Source organism: Thalia democratica, chromosome 4, assembly GCF_965202585.1.
Source record: "Thalia democratica chromosome 4, ktThaDemo2.hap1.1, whole genome shotgun sequence".
Taxonomy (NCBI): Eukaryota; Metazoa; Chordata; class Thaliacea; order Salpida; family Salpidae; genus Thalia; species Thalia democratica.
Genome location: NC_139168.1, coordinates 41,487,445 through 41,509,153, shown reverse-complemented (window position 1 = coordinate 41,509,153; position 21,709 = coordinate 41,487,445). Strand labels below are relative to the sequence as shown.

The 21,709-nt window shown below is 26.6% G+C and overlaps 1 protein-coding gene across 1 annotated transcript; it reads right to left on the bottom strand.

Moving 5' to 3' along the window:
• Nucleotides 1-283: 283 nt before the first annotated feature.
• Nucleotides 284-4,575, bottom strand: LOC145834642 (uncharacterized). Its single transcript, XM_082942123.1, has 4 exons — nucleotides 4,406-4,575; nucleotides 3,797-3,901; nucleotides 1,779-1,848; nucleotides 284-1,143 (listed from the first exon to the last, which is right to left on the bottom strand). The coding sequence occupies exons 1-4, from the start codon at nucleotides 4,517-4,519 to the stop codon at nucleotides 1,055-1,057; spliced, it is 378 nt and encodes a 125-aa protein (XP_082798249.1). The 5' UTR covers nucleotides 4,520-4,575; the 3' UTR covers nucleotides 284-1,054.
• Between the last annotated feature and the right edge of the window lie 17,134 nt (nucleotides 4,576-21,709).

Genomic DNA, 21,709 nt, shown 5'->3' with positions numbered 1-21,709 from the left:
GGGGCAGCCTTTTATATATTTACTTAACAAATTATTTTTCGTCTCATTTTTAAACAAAAGGAGTCTTCATCCGCAGGCCGTAATGATTTAAAAGTTTCATTTTATAAAATTTAACAGCATATTTTGAAAAAATTTTGTATGAGCTAGCATCATTGTTTTCTTACAACTTAATTAACAGTATATTGTAGTTTATAGTAATAATAAATAGTTCTAGTTGTTTTGCAGTAGTTATTTTAATGAAAAATATTAGTTGCATTACGTAGCTAGCGACCACTTGTTTAAGTTCAGGTTGAAACTCAAGGTAAAAACCAAATGACAGTGTTGGTAAAATTTAAATTAAGCAAAAAGTCTGTTGCGCAAAAATAATGACGTGTGCTGCATTTGACTATGCATAAGTTTATTCGTTAAAAAAAAAGTAAACGCTTTCAAAGGACTGATCCTCGTTTATAAGTGATATTCTGTTCAAAACTTAAAAGTATATGTAGTACAAAAGAAGTGCTGATTGCACACTAGCTTTTGAAGCTGAAATTATATGGTTCAATATGTTAAAAGTGAGTAAAGAATGAAATTTTAAAGGAATCTACAATCCACTTTTAGGTTTAAGCCAATTATATAATTAGCTAAAAATTTTGCCTTTTAAAGTATAAGTTAGAATGCAAACAATTATTACATTATATATAAGAGAATTAAAATTATTAAACTTTTTAATAACTTTACTATTTTATTCAACAAAAACTTTACTTGGTTTGTAAATTTATATTAGTATGTATTATCTTAGTATAAAGTTTTAAAGTAGTTTATACAACATTAGTAAATTAATTAATTTTTTTTTTAACAAATTAATAAAACTAGCGTTGTTTCATTATATTTATCAGATTTCCAAAATCTAAACAACTTTAAGTTACGCTGAAATACAGACAGTGTCAGCTAAAAATTTTGTAAAGTTTAACTAAAAAAATGATTAACTGTTATTAATGGGTAAGAAATTAAAAGAAATTAGTTTCATTAAAATCAAACTTTAAAGCTGATAATAAAAGATCTTAATTTTCTCGTTTTATCCAAGCAACTCATTAAGTTGTTGATTTTGATCTTCGAGTTTTGTTTTCATTTCATTTCTATCCATTTCTAGCTTGTCAACTTCGTCTAAAAAACAATAAATTAAAATACTTATACATCAAAGATAAAATTAGCTGTATACAAAACTTGCTTTAAATTTAAAATTTTGAAATTAAATTGACTAATAGTATGTAGATTAAAGTTTCTACCTCCTTATTCTACTTTTAAAGCTTTAATAAATGAGTTTTTTTTTGTAAGGGTTGAGTTAAAACAAAAAAGTTAACAAATGTACTAAGTTAAGATCCCTTTAATCCTATTAACAAAGTAACATAATTATAAGTTTTAGCTGAATAACGACTTTAACTGCTAAACAATTATAAGTTAAGATAATTTTTGAAAAAGTATAAAGTTTTAGAAGTACATTTTATTTTTATATTAGTTATATTAGATAGTTATCAATTAAAGGTATGATGATACTAATATTTGTAAATTTTAAAGTCTCACTTTAGAAAAAAAACATTTTTTAGTTTTATATACTTCTATCAACTCAAAATATAAAATTTATCTTGTTACGCTTAGATTTCTCTTAGTTACTCTTTAGGTTTTTGAGTTAAAAATTTAAGTTATTATGTTCCTAAGTTACAATTTAGAATTACATTGGGAACACAAAACGTTTTAGTAATGTGTATAATTTTCTGTTGCATTTAAAAAAAAATGGTAACCTTCAAGGTTAGCAATCTGAGCTTGCATGCTTTTGATTTCTTCTGCCTGTGCATCTTTTTGCATTTCTACCTGTTAAAATAAAAGGCAACAGGTTTATTACAAGAATAAATATCTACAATTGTTAGAAGAAAACAACAAATTCATTTTTTAATTTATTTTGAAAGAGTTTACTAACTGATATAGTTACTTACTTTATTAAAACTGAATAGTTCCACTTGATAAAAAAAAATGGTTCACAGTTTTTAAAAACAAAGTGTACATTAAAAAACAATTTATAATGCCTTGTTTGATTTAAAACTGGTTTAAAATAGCTTAAAAAAGTAATAAAAAATACTTATTCTTACCAAACTTAAAATTAATGCATCCTCTTTTTAGTGGGTAGCTGTCAAATTTGCACAAGCGTACAAAATTGCACGAGTGCACAAAATTGCACGAAGATTCTTTTACACGAAGATACTTTTGCACGAGGGGATAAAATTTCACAAAGATAAAATTGCACGAAGATTCTTTCGCACAAAGGGTCACTTTTGCACGAAGACACTTTTGCACGAAGATATTTTTGCATTGATTAAATTTTTATCTATTTACCTTTAATTTTTTTATTAATTAAAATGCTTCTTTTTTAATTTTTTTTTTTTACTATCACTGTTACCCTTTAACTCTACCCTCGATCAGTAAGTTTTTTTTTAAAATTTTTTTTTACTATCACTGTTACCCCTAACCATTATCCTCGGTCGGTAGCTTTTTTTTTTTTTTTTTTAATTAATATTTTTATTAATAATTTTATTTAAATTTTTGTTAATATTATTACTGTTACCCTAACCTTTACCCTCGGACAGTAAGTTTTTTTCATTTTTTTTTTATTTTTAATTTTTTTTGTATTTTTCTACTCTCGTGCAAAAATGTAACTCGTGCAAAATTGACCCTTGGTGCAATTTATTAACCTCGAGCAATTTTGTCTTCGTGCAATTTAGACCCGTTTCCCTTTTCTTAATTTTAATGTATTTTGTTTTAGTTTTTACGAATTAGCTTATGTTAACGAGTATATCAGTATGTTTTTATTCAAATTTTACACATTTTGAAATTTGTTATTTTACTGACATTTAGCATAACTTTTTTTATTTTAACTATGTATGTTATTCGTTTAATTGTTAGATTTTAACTTTTTTATATTTTTATAATATTCCGAGTAAATAATTAATTGCTATAAGTATAGTTAAATTGATTTTAAAGTTATACTTGCAGATATTGTTTGTTTAGAAAGTTATAGAAATTATTGTTTTTATGATGTTCTGATTTTTTTGTAACTCTATACACAAGTCAAAGTATTGTTTTAACTTTATTAACTATAATTTACTTAAAACTTTATTCAAAACATTAAAAGTAATACTTAAGTAGTTTTTCTGTTTAACTTAAATAAAACTTATAAAGAACTTTAAGCATTTAACGTAAACAGTTAGTTTTTAAAAATAAATTTATACTTACTTCAAACTCTATAACTGTAAAAATGGTCAAATGCTTGTCGTTCTTGGTATGGTGCAAAATGATAAATAATATAAATAAAAGTATTCGAAGTTTTTAACAAAACTATGTGTTATAACTTAAAAACGAAGCCATGCATTGATATAGACGGAAAAGAAAGTTTTATATCTCGTTTAGTTTAATGCTAACACAGTAGATTCATAAAAAAGGACTAGTCATTAGTTATAAACTACTGAAGTTATTAAACTATAGTATTGTTTTTATTATTCATTAGTTTTAAATCATATTTGAACAACTATTTTATAGTGTTCTATGCATATAAATAAAAAATAACAGTGTTTGTTTAATATTTAAAAGTTACTGTGATAATAAGATTTCTATAACTAACCTAATAAAAAGTAAAGTAAAGAAAATACAATAGCTTTGTTGCAGAATAAAATTTTTGGTAACATAAAATTTAAAAATATATGTATATAATAAAATAAATATAAAAAGCTCTAAACTTTCAGTATAGAAAAATTTAAAACAAACTCACATCTTTAAAGTCGTCTGCCGATTTTCTAAAGTTTTCCCTTTCCTTTTCAAGTTCCTCTTCCAAAAGTCTATTTTTTCTTTCGAGAGCTTTCATTTCATCTTCATTCTAAAAAATAGTTTTATAACTTTAATAACTTTTTGATCAAAATAATTTTAAGTTTTTTTATTTTGAAACAAAACCATTTACAGCAGCTTATAGACCAAAAAACTCAACTACTTTTGAAAAGCTATTGAACAGTTATGTAGCTGTCGTAAATGTAAATCCCTTAATTTGGCCTTTATCGGATTCAGTTTAAACTTTATAACTGATATATGCCCAATAACTTGTTAAAACACGTAAGTTTAAATTTGTGCTAATCACTTTTACCATGCAACTAATTCTAAAATTATAAGTTTTAATTAAAAGATATTAGTATATTTAAAAATTTCATTTTGTACTATAATAAAAAACTAAACATATTTCTATTTGCTAGATGAATTGCATGCTGTAACAAAATATAAACAAAACAAAAGACTGAATGAACTGACGCACGTAAACAGTATGTAAAGTTTTATGTAGTCAGAAATTTTTCTTATCAATTCACATACAGTTTAAATAAAAATAAAAAACTTTTTGAGCACTATTTTTTTCCTCCCGTAACTTTTCTTCTAACATGCTAACTTGATCTTCTTTGTCAGCAACTCTTTGTTTTAAAGATTCAATCTTTGCTTTTACTGCTTCCATTTTTTAAGCGTTAAAGGTTAAAGTATTTTATTTATCTATCATTAACGATGAATTACCAATAAATTTTATTTTTTTATTCTAAGTAAATTCTAATTTTATTTAAAAAAGTACTAATTTATTTTATTTGAAGTTAAATTCTGAAAAACTAAAAAGCTTATTGATTTTATAAAACGTTATAAGCTTAAAAATTTTTCTTCAAAGTAAATAAAATTATTATAATTTTTTCAAATTTGGTTTTTCACGTGAATTAAGTTTAAATTTTCAAATAAGCTTGTCTAAAAAAGAGCAATTATTTATTTAATAAACGAATAAGAGACCACAATTGCAGATTGTTGGATGTTAAGATGGTGATATAACTGCTAGATGTATAATAATTTTTAGCATTTTACCTACCTAATACAAGTTTAATCTTTTAATAATTTTACTTTGAGAATAAATACCGTAGCATAGAACATATATGTACATATTGGTTGAGTTTGTAGAAGTATCGTAACATGACAAAAAATAAGTAGTTCAAAACAAAGTTTTAGTTAAAGAAATTTGTTTTTAATTAATTGAAAACTTCTAAAACAACTATTTTTAGAGTTTTTAAAATAGTTAATAGTGTTTTTTTACGAAATTTGTTTATAATCTAAAACCAATACTGTAAATTATTACGAGAAAATGTTTTAAATATTTAGAACACATTTTTAGTTTTAAGTAATATAAAATACAAAAGTAGTAATTAAAAAATGATTACAATAAAACTAGAAGTTTTAATTCTAAAACTTTTGTTAAATGCATATATAAACTTCTAAAAGAAGCCGTTTTAAGTCTCATTCAAGTATAAATTAACGTACTTGTTAACATATAATTAATCTACAAAATATAAAAATATATATAAGATAATACTTAAAATAACCGCTAACTTTATTTAGTATTTAATTAAACTAACTTTGTTTTATTATTATACTAACATAAAAAAAACATAATATGTTTACCACTTAGTAAAAAAATCTTTAGTATATAATTAACAAAATGAATATATATCATCATTGATTTACATTAAATATATACTTTATTCTAGGATGTTATTAAAGTTTAAGTATTAACCTAAACAAACTATCTAGTCATAATCTTTTAGTTGAGAAAACTATAAAACTATTTCAAATTAAAATTTAGTAGTTGTTTATTTTCAAACGTAATAGAACTAAGTCGAAAACTTGTTCTTTATACACTAAATATCTAAGTAACATCAAACTTTTTTTCCTCATTCTCGTATAAAAAATTTACGCTTCCTTATAAGGCTATTAAACTATTTTTACGTGTTGTCTGCTTGTTTCAATCGAAGTAAAATGTGAACTTACCATAAAAGTCTAACTGCAATGAATTTTAAAATATGCGATGACAAATCTTTTTACTGTGTCTAATTGTGTGGTAGTGATAAAATGAAGGAAAACTTTTTTAGTATTAACTTGCAATTTTATTGTTTGCTACAGATTTCAATTTTTTTTAATAAAGAAAAATTGAAAATTCACAACATTTATATAACATAATATGTATAATGCAAGCTTTTTTGAAATAAATCATGAGTTTAAAAAAGTGTTGTACTTACAGAATATTTATAAAACTTTCTTTAATTAAGCCTGTTTAGTTTTTGCTATCTGGTGGCAGTGAATAAATTGAATTAGTACTAATAAATAAAGATAAACTTTAAAGTTCTGCTCTTTACTTTTAAGTAATCTAAAATTTTGTAAAATTTATAAATTGTGTTATTTAAAATACGCATAAAACTAATTTTCTGTGCAAGAGTATTTTAAGCTAGATAAATGTTTTTATTTAAAATAATTTTAAAACAAAATATTTTGATAATTAACATTAAGTATGAACACATAACTTATAATAACAGCATATTGGTCTTGAAAATTTTCTTTTTGATTAGCTGATTATAAATACTTGTTCCTATTAACTTCAAGAGAAACTTTTCTGATCACTTTTAAAAATTTAAAGAGTTTTATATAGTCCATGAACAAGTGTAATAAATAAAACAAAACATATAATCTTTATCATTAAAAATAAGGTTAATAAACTTTTTTCTAAACAATCAATACTGAACTGAAGAATAATAGAAAAAAGTGATTATATAAACTTTTAAAGAATTATTATTTTTTCTTTTTTACATAATAACATTTTAATTATATTCTCACTGAAAATTTTTTAATTATAAAGATACCATTCAGATAAAACTTCCGTGTCAAAAGTGTAAAAACTATAAAATTAACTACTTTAGACTGAAAAAAACAGTTTTTAGATATATGTAACGTATATTTTTGTTTTATGATTTTTATTTATTTTTTAATTTTCATTGAGTCTAATTAAATTTTAATTTTACTTCATTCTATTGTGTATACTTCAAAAAATAAAGCTTATATATTAGCCTTTCTACTTTACTTAATATACATTAATATACAAACTAACATTTTATCTCAATTTTATACGATAATGAAATTTAAACTATGATTTTTGTTTTGTTAATCTGAATAAATTTTGCTATCTTTAATATTAAGTTAGAGGTCGGCAGCCTTTGATAAGCAAACCTTTTAAAAAAGTTGCTTGCGGGACCTACTGTATAGAAAATAGTCTTCCGTGGACCGCAGTGTAATTGTACGTACATACTAATTAAAAATGTTACATTATACCAAAATATGTTAGAATGAAAGTGAAATTAAATATTGAATTAGTAGCATAGTTGTAAGTTTTTAACGCAAATTTTTTTTAGGTATGTTTTTAGCTGAAATGTAGGAAAGCAAGGAAGTTTTCCGTCTCAAGCATTAACTGATAAGCTCTAATTATAAATTTAAATAACAAAAAAAAAAACGTTTAAGTAAATATATAAGTTTATATTTCAAAAACTTGCAACTTTTTGAAAGTATTTTTCAAGCAAAATTTGGTTATAATTTTCTTTAATAACAAGTGTTATTCTTTAACAATCTTAAAATAAAATACTATTAAATTTCATGTAAATTTTTGTCTATTTTTTTTTTAATTGTATATTTAGATGATTATAGCTGATAATTATAAGTTTTAATTGTTATGTTTTTCATGATGATATGCTCAAAAACTATTTCTTAAATAATTAACACCTGATACTTTTTTGTAAGTATAAAGATGTTTAAATATAAACTGAATTCCAAATTGAAAATAAAAACTTGAAAAAGTAGGATAAATTATTTTAATTACTGAAACAGTTAGCAAAAACTCTTAAGAATTTTTAATTAGTTTTATGCAAATATGTTTTATTTTTTTATACTAGAAGCTTAGTTATTGAAGTACTTTTTTTTTAATTGCTTATAGTAGTCTACTCGGAGATTTTTAGTTATTTATTAATTACTCATTTTTAGTTTAAATTATTTGTAAAATACTTTTTATGTGCGAATGAAGTCTAGTTAGAAATTTTTTTTTAAAGCTTTAAAATTTAAAGCTTATCAGTTATTTCAATTTATTATTTTATTATAATAAAGCGGTTTTTAGAAGTTATGATTTCCAAAGGTTTTTTTTTGTAACAAGATAAACAACATCAGATAACTTTTTCCTAACCAATATACATAGTATAAGTTTATAGTATAGTAGAAAAATCTTATATTTGCGAAAAAAGTAGTTTATAGCGATAGAAAAGTAATTTCAAAAGTATTAGCAGATATCTATAGAAATTAGAAATTAGTTGCTATCAGTAAAAAAAAAACTTAATAGATCGGCGGAAGAATCTCGACTTCGCTTGAGGCGACAGAAGCGGCCGAAAGCCGTGGAAAACTCGTCTCTCCAAGGCGGAGCAGGGAGGAAGTCGCCGACGACGCCATTTGTCCCGAACGCTGCGATGAGGCCAGGCTAGACAGACAAGGCAACGAAGGAACGGGGCGTCGCGAGCGAAATCTCCGGCCAAACTCTGCGTGCGCTTGAGGCGACCGAAGCGGCCGAAAGCCGTGAAACATGCGCCTCTTCAAGGCGCTCGCTGAGGGACGCCGAAGACGACGCGAACGGCAACAGCCCACAAGAAGGCAGGCGACCAAGAACTCGGCCACCGTGTGACAAGCTCTCTTTTTAAGTGGCATTTTTAACAGGTCTCGTCGCCCTTGTTTTGTGGCCGCGTACCAACCAGTGGTAATGTGAGGATGCAGGCTCGAAAACACGATCCTCATTGGCGCGGCCTCGAACGCAGGGTACAAGATAAGACCTCCCGAAAGCAAGCATTAATTTTTCCTAAGCACGAACTTGGAAGCCGCAATCCGAGAGTTTATTAAGTGGCTCTTACTAACTTATATTTATGACTTGTTTAACTATTTATAAAAAAAAGGTAAGTAACTTAAAAAACGAGGTTGCCCCTGCTCGAGTTTTTTCTGCTCGAGTTGCCCCTGCTCAAGGTTTTCCGGCTCGAGTTGCCTCTGCTCGATTTTTCCCTGCTTGAATTGTTCCTGCTCGAGTTTTCCCTGCTCGAGTTGCTCCTGCTCGAGTTCTCCTGCTCGAGTCTTCCCTGCTCGAGTTTTTCCTGCTCGAGTTTTCCCTGCTCGAGTTTTCCCTGCTCGAGATTTTCCGGCTCGAGTTTTTCCTGCTCGATTTTCCTCTGCTTTAGTATTCCCTCCTCGAGTTCCTTCTGCTTGAGATCAACTTGTCTTATTGTTCTAGCGCTGTAGTAAATTTCAAACAACGATCATGTCATGATTTAAATCACATAGTGCTGAAAGTTCATGCAGCTCAAGAATTCAACTTTTCAGTATTTTTTTATTGAAAACTTGTAAACATTAAAAATGCAGCTGACACAGATTGAGCTTACAGCTTTAATTTTACGAACATTCTGAACATCAAATTTAAAAATTTGAAAAAAACTAAATTAGCAGGGAAATTAATGACGTTAATGAACACATTTGGCTGTATTTTTTGTACAGCTTCATGACATCATAACTTTCTTATATTTTTAGCCAATATTTTTTTTATATATAATTTTAAAGATTAGTTCCTCATCTCTATAATAAAGTTACTTTGACGTAGTTTGCGGTTGCTGAACTAGCGGCCCATTTGATGCGGCGTATTTAAAGGCTTAATTAAACTCAAAAAAAAAATGATTAGCATTGTTTTTTATTTTTTAGGTGGAGTTACAGCTCCAGCGTACAACCCCACACGACGCCCCTGCTGCGTACCATACCGGCTTGTTCTTACTTAGAAAGCGCGTACCTAGGTGGCAGGCATAGTTGCCAGAATTTTTCTGCTATTTTTGCCCTCATTCAACTTGTATTGGAAAATTGACATATACAGTTTTTTAACCGTTAAGTATCGCCCAAGAGCTAAGTTTGGCTTTTTTTGAATTTCAGTAAATGAATTAGTCTACAACTAAAACACTATACTATAGTGCTATTCTTATTAACTTTCAGTTTACGGAAAATAACTTCTTTATACTAAAATACTAAAAGAATAATTCTTGCAAACTTAAAGTACAAATTCCGGTATCATTCTTTAGCTGATTTGAAAGTTGCTTGCAGCTTTTTGTTCATACTTAAAATTTTCAAATGCATAAGTCTATCAGCTAGGTTCGTGTTTTTTAAGTTCGCACAGTCGCTTAAACTTGCAAAATTTGAGTTCGCACTGCTGTTTAAGTTTGGATTTTAAATTTAAAATATTTGCTTAGTATGTAACTTTTTCAATTTTAAGTTAAGTGAATTTAAGTTTAACATAAGCTTCAAAATATTATTTTTAATTGAGTAATTTTTTTCTAATGTATTTAAATAAATATATAAAAACTTTAGAAAAAAACAAAACGTAAAACTTTTAAATGTACTTTAGGTTCTAATCAAGGAAATAAATTTAATTCAAAACTTAAATTTTATATTTCTGTAAACTCAGTCTCAAAATAACAGTAATAAACACTTTGTAGCAGTCTAACAGACATGCTCTGTTATAAATTGAGAGAATTGGGAAAAAGGGATTGTTAAAGCACTATATATACTACGCATGAACGATTACGTCGCTTTTGTATCGCATGCGCTTTTTATCGCATGCGCTTCTTGATCGCATAGACGAGTATACAAAAGTCAGTGTTTACTTTTTGCTAGTTTAGTATTATATTATATTTGTGTTCATTTATTTACGATTATAGAGTGTATTTGGTGTTTTATATTTTATGTTGTGAGTTCTTTTAATAAATAATTGTGTTTAAACGTTTTTGTGTTTTAACTTAGATTACTTGACCATTCATTCGCGGTATATTAATCAATAAATAGCGCGATATGAATTCGAAACAAGTTGCCAAAAAGTTGGCCAAAATGACTACTCGCTCTGAGTCAGCCAACGCGCCTGAACCCGTTGTTAGCGAAACAGAGAAGTCTCGACCGCCGGCTCCGTTTAGGGAAAGTACCGAAGGGCCGAGCGATCGTCACAGTGGCGTCCTCCTCGGGTCTGAACCCATTATTATAAAAAAATATAATACCTTAGATAATAGGCAGAATTGCGATTCTGGCGTGCAAGCGATCAATGCCTCTGCACACCCAGAAAGAATTTATTGCGAACCAGGAACGATAGCGAACAACGAAGCTTCCTCGTATCCACAAAACTCGCACGATTTATATACAGCAAGCGTAGATAACTCGCACTCTTCGATTTATCAAAGAAACGCTGCTGAAATTGTACAAGTTAGTCCACACCTTAGTAATAGGCAGGACGATATAGAAAATCTTAGCCTAAGCGAATTAGAGCTAAGGATTAAGACAATAAAAGAAAATCGTCGCACGAACGCTTTACGAAACAAGTTACGTGCGCTAATGACAGAATCATTGTCAGATAATAACAATGTTTTTAATTTAGAAAACGGCGCTCGATGTTTTGAAACTGAACAAGATCGATTGCGCCGTAAGATAATCGAAAATGCTAAGCTATTTCGACAACTTCGAAATATTTCGGAACCTCGCGCGGAACTCGAATTATTCGAGTCGCGCTGTAAGTCGTTTCATATCGATAGCGATTGTGAGAAACTTGAGTTATTAATCCATATTTGGCCTCGAGATGACATAATAAATTTTCGCGAAACTAATAGCGAGTGTCATTTCAATTACCCTAATTTAAAAACTTATCTTATTGGCAAAAAATCTAGTTTGCCACACATACTTCGATTTAAACAGAGTACCTTAGGGCAGGCGTCTTTCCAGTCAGATAAGTGCCTAGCTGAAAAGTTGTCTAAAGCTGATAAGGAAAGTATGATAAAGTATTTTATGTCAGCTATATGTCCAATCGAACTAAAAAAGAAAGTTGAAGAAGCTTTTACGCTTAAAATAGATGATTTTTTAGTGAAAATTGAACAGATTTACTCTGGATCTCACTCGGAGATTCTAGAAAAAGCTCAAGAATTTCGTTATGAGCAAAGATCGCAGAATTTTCATAAAAAGAAACAAAATAATAACAAAAATTCGCATGTACAGCAATCTTCGCGTCGCCCTTATAGACATAATCAAAGTAATCAAGTTGAATACGATCAACAAAACGATTATAATAATCAAAATACGCGTTACGACAGTAATGTAAACTATCAGAACGTAGCGAACAATAACATGGGGTTCGGCAACGTTCAGCCGAACCATATGCAGTATCAGAATGTAATGCCACCAAACGGCCAAGTTTTTAACCAGAACCCCGTTCAGGTTAACAATAGATATAATAATTCAGGGTATACCCATGGTCCAAGTAACTTCCAAAGTCAAGGGCCTCCGTTTAATAATCAAACCAACTTACCAAGTCAAGGGCATCCCCCAAACAACCAAAATTTTCATAATCGGCAGGGCTCCTTTAATCCAAAAAACGGGCACCCTTCCTCCCGACAGTAAGAGGTAGGGAGGAGAGGGGAGATTCACCTCTTGTTAAGACAGTCGGCTGTGTTTTTAAAACATCTGAGCAAACTGATTCCGACTCAGAATCAACCGCGTTATCGCGCCTTAGCGGCGATATTAGTAACCTTAAGACTTCTCTAAAATCGGAAAACGAGTTAACAGAGTCAGAAAATTTTAGCAAGACAGATGATGTTCAGGTTGATGCTGAACAACATTCGACGTCTCTTACGCCGGTTGAGGATAGTAACGAGGTTGCTAGCGCAGAAGCTTATTGTGACGTCATAACAAAGCAGCCTTCGACCGTGGAAAGGCTACCCGTGCCGACCGTAAAATCCGTTAATATGACAAGTCCAGAAACACATATAGTCAATAACGAGCTAGAAAAACAACGTTTCGGAGAACCGTATCAACGTGCTAAACTTATTGTCAATACAGATTATATCAGCCCTTCTAATAGTAATTACACTTCAAGTTCATTACTTGTAAACAATAATTCGTGTACAAGTAAAGCGTTTAAAAATATACGTCATCTTAAGCGATATCAGCAGCGAAACATTATTTACAATGAGCCAGTGAATAAAATAAGCCAACCTTATAAGTTTGCGTAAAATACAAGTTCACGATTAATTACGCTGACGAACCGAGCGATGACTAATTCTACAAAGCAGTTAAATTATTATCAGCGGCACTTGAGTTTTAGCGTTGAGCAATAAAACTAATTTAGTTTTTGTTTAGCTATGTGCAACAAAACAAAAGCACGTTAAAAGGTCGTGTATTTTAAACTTGCAATTTATCAAACACGCGTTGATGTTTTTCTTAATAAAAAGAAGCGTTACTTACAAGTTTAGTCTTTTAGCAAAATTAACGCATTTTTTTCTTCCTTGAATGAAGGGTCAAGTTTTAAGAAAATGTTGAATACATGTTTGTTATTTTCTTTGTTTGTATTATGATCTACATTCTTTAGAAATTAGTCTGTTTCCTTTAAAATGCTTGCAAAGTTTAAAAATTAATTTCAATTAATGTCAGTGTTGTTTATTGTTTGTGTTAATTTTTTTATATTTTTACTTAAACATTAATATTTTTATTCTTCTTTTTGTTTAAACGTAAAAAGTAATTTTTTATTTGTTATACACTTTTTAACATAGAATTGAGCCTTAAATAGGTTTGAAATTGTTACAATTTTCAAGCGTAGTAACTAAGAATTCTTCTTTACCTTGAATTAGCAAATTTTGTTATTATTTGAAATTCATACTAATAACATAGAATTAAAATTGTTAAACAATTCATGTTTAAGGAGTATATGACAAGTCTATTACGTAAGTAAACAAGTATATGTTGAGATTTTCTGTTTTAAAATATCAAATATTTACTTTTGATATATTTTTAAATAAATAGGAGTTGTTCTTAATTTATAGTTTCAAAACAACTTATTTCCTGTACTTGTTTTAAAATTAATGCAGAACGATTGCTTTGATTTTTACTCCCACATTTTATATATACTGATATGTTTTTTTGACAATTTGTTTCTTAATTGTTGTTTTATTTCTTATTAAAGAAAACATATTAAAATGTAAACGCACTATGAAATAAGTAATAAAATCTATTTGAAACTTAATAAGTTCAGTCTAAAAGTTAATTTATCTTACATTGTTGTTGTGAACTTTATGCAACAATAATTCTGAACTGCGATCGATGAGAATTCTGATTAAATTAATTAAGAGTAGTGTTTCTAGCAAAACACAATGATTGAACTTTTATTCTCTTGAGTAACAAATTACTTTCTTAATTGTTAAGCTCATTAGACAATCAGTCAGAGTTGTTTTCTGTTTCAGTTCAAAGTAAGGGAAATGAGTTGTAAATCGTTAACCTTTTTGTCCGTAAATATCATCTTTTCTTGTATAATTGTAATATTGTGAGAATGCTTTAGCTGATTGGTTTTTTACGACGTGTAGCAATGATTATAGCTATTGTTAAATAAACATTATACCTCGTTAAGCAATTTCAAAGCTAATTATCGTTGTTATTTTCTAATTATTTAAATAAGTATAAAAATAAAGTAAAACTAAGTTTTTTTCAAAAAACAAAAAGACTGCGATTTAATATTTTGTTTTAAATTATATCGGCCGGTTAAAGCATTCTTTCAGTTATTGTTTGACATCAGTGCTTACTTCATTTTTTACGTTAAACGATAAAAATAGTAAATGTCATTATAAATACTATGTTTAGTTAATAAACCAGACGATTTTATTAAACTATTTTAATTTTTATGCTATATTTAACATTGTATTTTATATTACATATGTTTTTTTAAAATAAACAATCACAATTGATGGAAGTATTGACGCCATAAAGAGTCTTTAGGAGACCTAATTTGTCACAATGAGTCCTACTTGGTTGCAAATGGAGATTCACACGTTTACTGTACAAAATTCGTGAAAAAAAGATGAAGCACTGGTAATCGCTGACACGTCATTGTTTCACGAATATCACGATGTGGAAGAGACTTCGCTAGCAGTCACAGCCACTCAGTGGAAATGCTTAACCGTTTTAGCATCTAGTTGTTTTATTACAACTGTGATATTCATTGCGGGAACCACCCATTTTATCTCAACGAGAAGTGGAGAAAAACATTGGCTACAGACTATAGAACTTTTTCAAGTTGCTAAGAACCAACAAACAGTAAACTTTTTTAGGGATTGAGTAACATAATTCTAGGATTGTGTAAACTTTTGAATATTTTAATTAAAATTTTAAAGCTTGTTTATTTTATTATATATTTTATTTTTTTAATTCAAATCATTGTTTCTTTAATTTTATGGCACATCTAAAACAAAATTTTAATACCTTAAAAACAAAAATGAAATTATAAAACAAAAGAGTGAAAACTTCTTTGATATGTTTTATTAAGTATTAGTATGATATTGCTAATTGCTACTTTTGATTTACATTGTCATTTTTTTAAGTATTGTTGCATACTTTACAATATCAACAAATTATTAGCATGTTTTCTAAAAGAAGGAATCTTAAGGGTTAAGTTTTTACTCCTTCGTATTTATTTTTTATGTATTGTCGCTTGAAAATTACATCAATTTTTTTCGTACATACAATTTTTTCTTTTAGCTTACATTACAAGTAAACACTACATCAACGTTATTTTAAGCTTTATGCTTTGTGTATTAAAAACTTGTTTAGTATTGCACGTAATCGAATTTCGTGGTATAAGTGATAATAACATCCTTAAAATTTCTATACTCTCATTTAATTCAAAAAAAAAATGACTGGAGTGGGGGAAGGGGAGCGCACGGAAAATGCGTTATTGAAATCCCTAAGCCTCCACAGTCATTTCTTCTTCGGGCTAGACGGAGTGTAGCAGTCTAACAGACATGCTCTGTTATAAATTGAGAGAATTGGGAAAAAGGGATTGTTAAAGCACTATATATACTACGCATGAACGATTACGTCGCTTTTGTATCGCATGCGCTTTTTATCGCATGCGCTTCTTGATCGCATAGACGAGTATACAAAAGTCAGTGTTTACTTTTTGCTAGTTTAGTATTATATTATATTTGTGTTCATTTATTTACGATTATAGAGTGTATTTGGTGTTTTATATTTTATGTTGTGAGTTCTTTTAATAAATAATTGTGTTTAAACGTTTTTGTGTTTTAACTTAGATTACTTGACCATTCATTCGCGGTATATTAATCAATAAATAGCGCGATATGAATTCGAAACAAGTTGCCAAAAAGTTGGCCAAAATGACTACTCGCTCTGAGTCAGCCAACGCGCCTGAACCCGTTATTAGCGAAACAGAGAAGTCTCGACCGCCGGCTCCGTTTAGGGAAAGTACCGAAGGGCCGAGCGATCGTCACAACTTTTATTTGAAAAAAAGTAAATTATAAGATTGTTTTTCAATTTTTACTAAAAGACGATTCTTTTAAAAATCTTTAAATGAAATTGTACTTAATGTTTAGAATATGATTTTTTTTTATAATTCACAGTAACTTCAAAATATGTAACCTTTTTGTAATAAATGTTGGTTTAAATTTTAACGATAACAATGGATAAAATCATTTTTTATTATTAATAGATTAATTTATAAAATACAGTAATTAAGTATTGAACTCTAATATTTATATAGCTTTAGACTTTTACACTGAACACGAAGTGAAATTTATTAAGTGTATTTAAAAAAAAGGTTATTTATCAGTTTTACAATAAATATTATTAAAAAAAAATTCTTTAGTTTATTTAGTTTGCATATATTCCTACAGTGAACAGGATTTTATGATAACCTTAGAAAAACAAATGATATCATTTCTAATAATTGGACGTGTACAAATTCGGTGCATTTACCAATAGGATACAGAAAACTTTCAAATGTAAAAAAATCATTAGTTTAAAGTTTAGTTTTTAAAGCTAATTTAAGTATTTTTTCCAATACTTGAAATATATTAAGTTATTTGTTGAATAAATTTGCGATAAATTAGCTAAAAAGAATATATTAAAAACTAAAGCTTTATCATAGTCAACATATAAAAATTACAAACAATAAAAACAAATCAAAGCAATTGCAGAAATTATTAATTGCAGAAATTGTAAATAGTTCACTGTCTAAAATCCAGCAAAACTATTTACATAACTAAAAAACACCTTAAAAAACATCTTATAAACAGTAAAACTTATTTTACAATAACTTTACAATATAAAACACCTAGAAGAACTTATTTCAAATTTTATGCTGGTCTTTTAATCTTTTTTGTTCATCATAATAATGAAAAACAAATGGATTAAAGCTATTAGAACTAAATTGCTTCTATTGGTACTTCTTAAAACTAAATTATAAAAATAATAGGTATTAATTTAAGCTTCATAATTAACTGTTTTATGTCATTATTTTAGGTATTGATTTGAAAAGTTAATAAGAAATAGGTCAAAAAACATCATATAATCTACTGTGAAATTAAAAAGACTAATCAAATAGATTTAAGATATTTTCTACACTATTTATTCTTAAAAGGTAGTTTTCACATAAAAAGTAGAGCTTACTTTTGTAGTTTCAAAATTTCATTTCTATAAAAGCTTTTGTGATTAAATAATTATGAAAAACTTTAAATTTGGTATAATGAAAATTGATAAAAAGATACAGCTTAAAGTGCATTTTAAGATCAAAAATACTGAATATCAAAATGTTCTATTGAAAACAAAACTTCCAAGGTACGAGGTAAGAATTTCACTTAGTTTTAAGCATCTGAACGAAAAGATCGGTTTAATAAAAACACAAATTAAATTTAAAAATATTTTGAAATGTTACATAAGCTTGGTTTATACAACTAATTTGTTTAAGCATTTCTAACAAACTAGTAAATCAGTAAATCAACAAGACAAATAAGTTTTAACAAAACCAACAATTCATAAGTTGACACACTGAATAAAAAACTGTTTACTATTTCTAAAATTTTTAATAAATTTAGTATACTAAATTGGTAAATTTTTACATTTAAAGTAAAAAATAGACTAAAACTAAATAAACTCTAATTTAATTAAAATAATCAGAAAAAAACATCAGTAATAATATTGTAGATTGTAAAGTTGGCTTAAAACATAAAGAAACTCTAAAGCAATTAAAACAAATTGCTTTAAACAGTAACCGTTTTTATTTTTAAGCCACGTAATTATTTATTTCTGATTGAAAAATAACACTAAAATGGAACAAAACTACACAAAGGAGGAATTTTCTATTGAAACCATTAATTTTTAACATACATCACTTTAAAAAGTCAATTGCTACAGTATATAACTTTTAAAATGTTTGTTCTTTTAATAAACATGACTATAAATAATAACCAGAAATTTATGTTTTTGTTTAAAATTAAATAAATTTAAAAGATCTAATAAAACAAAAAGTATTTTTTGGACACATTTTAATTAAAAAACAAGTAGTTTATATAATTACTAAAGTTGTTTTACAAAACAGTTAGTGATAAAACTATTAGTTCTATAACTTCAAAAAAGAATACAAGAATACAGAAAAAACTATACAAGAACAACATTTTGTGAACAAATTTAACACAACTAAATTTACTTAAGTGCAAAATTTGTTACATAAAGCTGTTAGTAAAAAAATAATAAATATACACTGAACTAATTAAAAACTAAAAGAGTTATATTTTTTTTTATTAATCTGAAAAAACATTTAGAACAAATTACTTCAAGTTACCCTAGCAGTGAAGTATGTTATTTTTAATGTATAATAATTAAAATTGCAAACAATTAGGAAATGAAATAACTGGCATATAACAAACATTTATTTATTTATAGTTACAGAACATATACCTTTATATATATTTATTTAAAACTTATTTAAAACTTTTCTTCTAGTTCAAATGTTTATCTAAATCATTTAATTTTTTATCATTGTAAATTTAAAATTTTTAAATATTTTAAAAATTATTGTGCTCTCAATTTTAAACAGTTATATTTCAAAATTTGTTTAATAAATTAAATAAACAGTAAATAAACAACATAAAATTTAGTTAAAAATCTACAAAGTAAGATCGAGCTATACATTGTTTTAAAATTCTTTAGAATCTATTAAACTTCAATTCAACTGATACAGTATTCATGAAGTAATACTTAAGTTAACCAAAAATAAAAATTACAGTTCTTTTGATCAGAAAGTTGTATTATATGACACAAAGCAAGAGCAAATTATAACAAAAATAAAGCACTTTGAGTATTTTTAATCTCTAATGTTTACTTAAACTTAAATTAGCATTCTAATAAAAATCTTTATACAAAAGTTTTAAAATTTGTTGATTTTTGAGTAAATTTATATCTAAGTTTAATTGATAATTTTATGTTTTTCTTCATTGCAAAAAAAAAAAAAAAAATAATTCAAGGTTTTTTGCTTAAGAACATAAGAAAAGTTGTGTAAATTAGTTAAAACTTTTAAATATAACTACAAAAGCTTTGTTTTACATATGTTTGTATTTGAAACTTTTTATAGAGAAGTAGAATTTCAAAAACTTGTTTATCACTCAAAAATATTTTTTTAAATATTTGAAAATCCATTGTAGTTAAATATAATATTATTATACATTTTAAAACGAAGAATTAGAAAAACAATATAGATATTATGAAGTGGAAAAATAGGAATCATACTTTTATATAAGTTGAAAAAAAACTTTAGAAAGGTTAAAATCTTTTTTTTTAACTAACTTAAAGACCAAAGTATCTTTTAATTAGGGAAGATGGTCTAAAAATAAATAAATAGATAAATTACAAACACTGATGAGTTATATAGAATAAATGAAATATTAAAACAAAAACTAACTTAAAGAGATGAGTGCTCCTGGGACAATTAAAATCCTACTTGTTTTACAACTTTGACAGGCACTATCAAATAGAAAAATTCTCTTGAAATCTTAACTAACTTTTTGCGGTTGGCTTTACTAAAATCAGTGCTTCAAGTGATATAAATTCCTGTTTAGTCAAAAATTTTTTCTAAAATAGGTTGAACTAGAACAAACACATTTAATACTAAACAAAAAATATAATTAAAAGTAGAAAGCTATAAAATTTATTCAAGTATAAAACATTAAAAATTGATTAATTTGTACAAATATTTCAATTAAAAAGTTAAACAAAAAATAAAAAACAACTTTCATATAAAAACACTTTATCAAACTTAATAGATTACTAGAAATAATTGTATATTTACTGATAATACTTTTATAATGTTTATAAAATGTTCGAATATAATTTTATTAGATTTAAATTGCTTTTATATGCAAAAAAATGTACGTGTAGTATATTATTCTTAATTATTTTTAATAATAAATTTTAAATTAAATTAAAAACTTAATATTAAACATTCTTATTAAATGAAAACTGTGGACTTAAATAATTGGAAGAAACAATATCTCAGTAAAAAAAAAATATAAAATTATTGAATATATAAATATCTCATCTGTGGCCTGTGAATAAATCTAAATTATGTAAGCTTAAATGTAGCAAATTTTTCCTTTTTGAAAAAAGAAAATAAGTTGAAAAAACCTAAAATTTTTATCAAAGTTAAGGCCAACATCAACTGCTAAAAAATACTTTAGAAGCTTTTATATAAAAACTTTTTTAGGTTTTTCGATTTCTTTGGTTTAGTGTTAAAAAATGTCAGAATTCTTTAAAAAATTGAAAAAAAAGTGTATATTTTCTCAATTTAAAACTTATAATCTTTTGAAAATTTCATTGATGATTTATGGTAATATACTACAAAGTATTTTTAAAAGAGAATATTTCAACTGCTTGGTGCTGAAATATCTTCATTTTTTTATGTTTAAGCAAATGTGATAAAAATTCTATGTTCAATTTTACAAAATAAAACAATCATTAGGAAATTAACTAATTTTAGGTTTATACAAGCAACATCCTGATGCCTATTTGCACTTTTTTTTTTGAAAAAATATCAATTAAAAAAAGTTAAGTTAAAAATTTTAAGTTTTTAAATAACTTATTGTATTTTCCAATACTATTTCAACAAAGTTTTAAAAAAATGCTAAAAAAGTTTCTCTAAATTAGTCTTACAGAAATTTTTCTCTAACATTCTGCAAGAAAATTTTGTCAAAACTATTAAGAATTCGGAGTAGTTTTCAAACTGTATAGGCAAAAACTAGTTGGATTTAAACTTACATAACTTCTTAAATACTTCAAGCAGAAAAACAACAAAACTAATTTCAAAACAAAAAAGTATCAAACTTTGTTAAACTATGTTTTAAAATTTGTAGATTTTTTTTTTTAGCAAGATTATTTTATTATAACCAATGGCTGCTTTAACCCGTTTTCAGCTTACTGTGTTCCGGTAAAGTTTATACAAAATGATAATATTTTAGAAAACAAGCATGCATAATCTAGCCGATTTATGAAAAAAATAATCAATAAAACCTGTTATTGAAGTTTTAATCATGAATATCTATGAAAACTACATGCTAATAGTAGAGCAGTATGAAAATTAGTTTAGTTATTTTTAAAATCAAGAAATGCAAACAAATTTTAATAAAAGTATCAAGGGCATAGGAGGGTTAACACTTTTTTCACATTTTTATCTTATTTTATTGAGTTTTTAAGCTACAAGATGGTTTTTACTGGTTTTAATAATAATAAAAAAAATTTGAGATATATCAGGTCTAAGTGGGAGGCAACAATAGGTTCCTTTAGGGAGGGGCAAGCTAAAACAGCAAAAAAAAAAGACTACTTCACTAAAAATCTATATTCTCCTATGTTTTTTGAGATAAATACCTCAAACTTTCAGGATATGTTGTTTAAAGTACTTCAAAACTTTGTCAGAAAG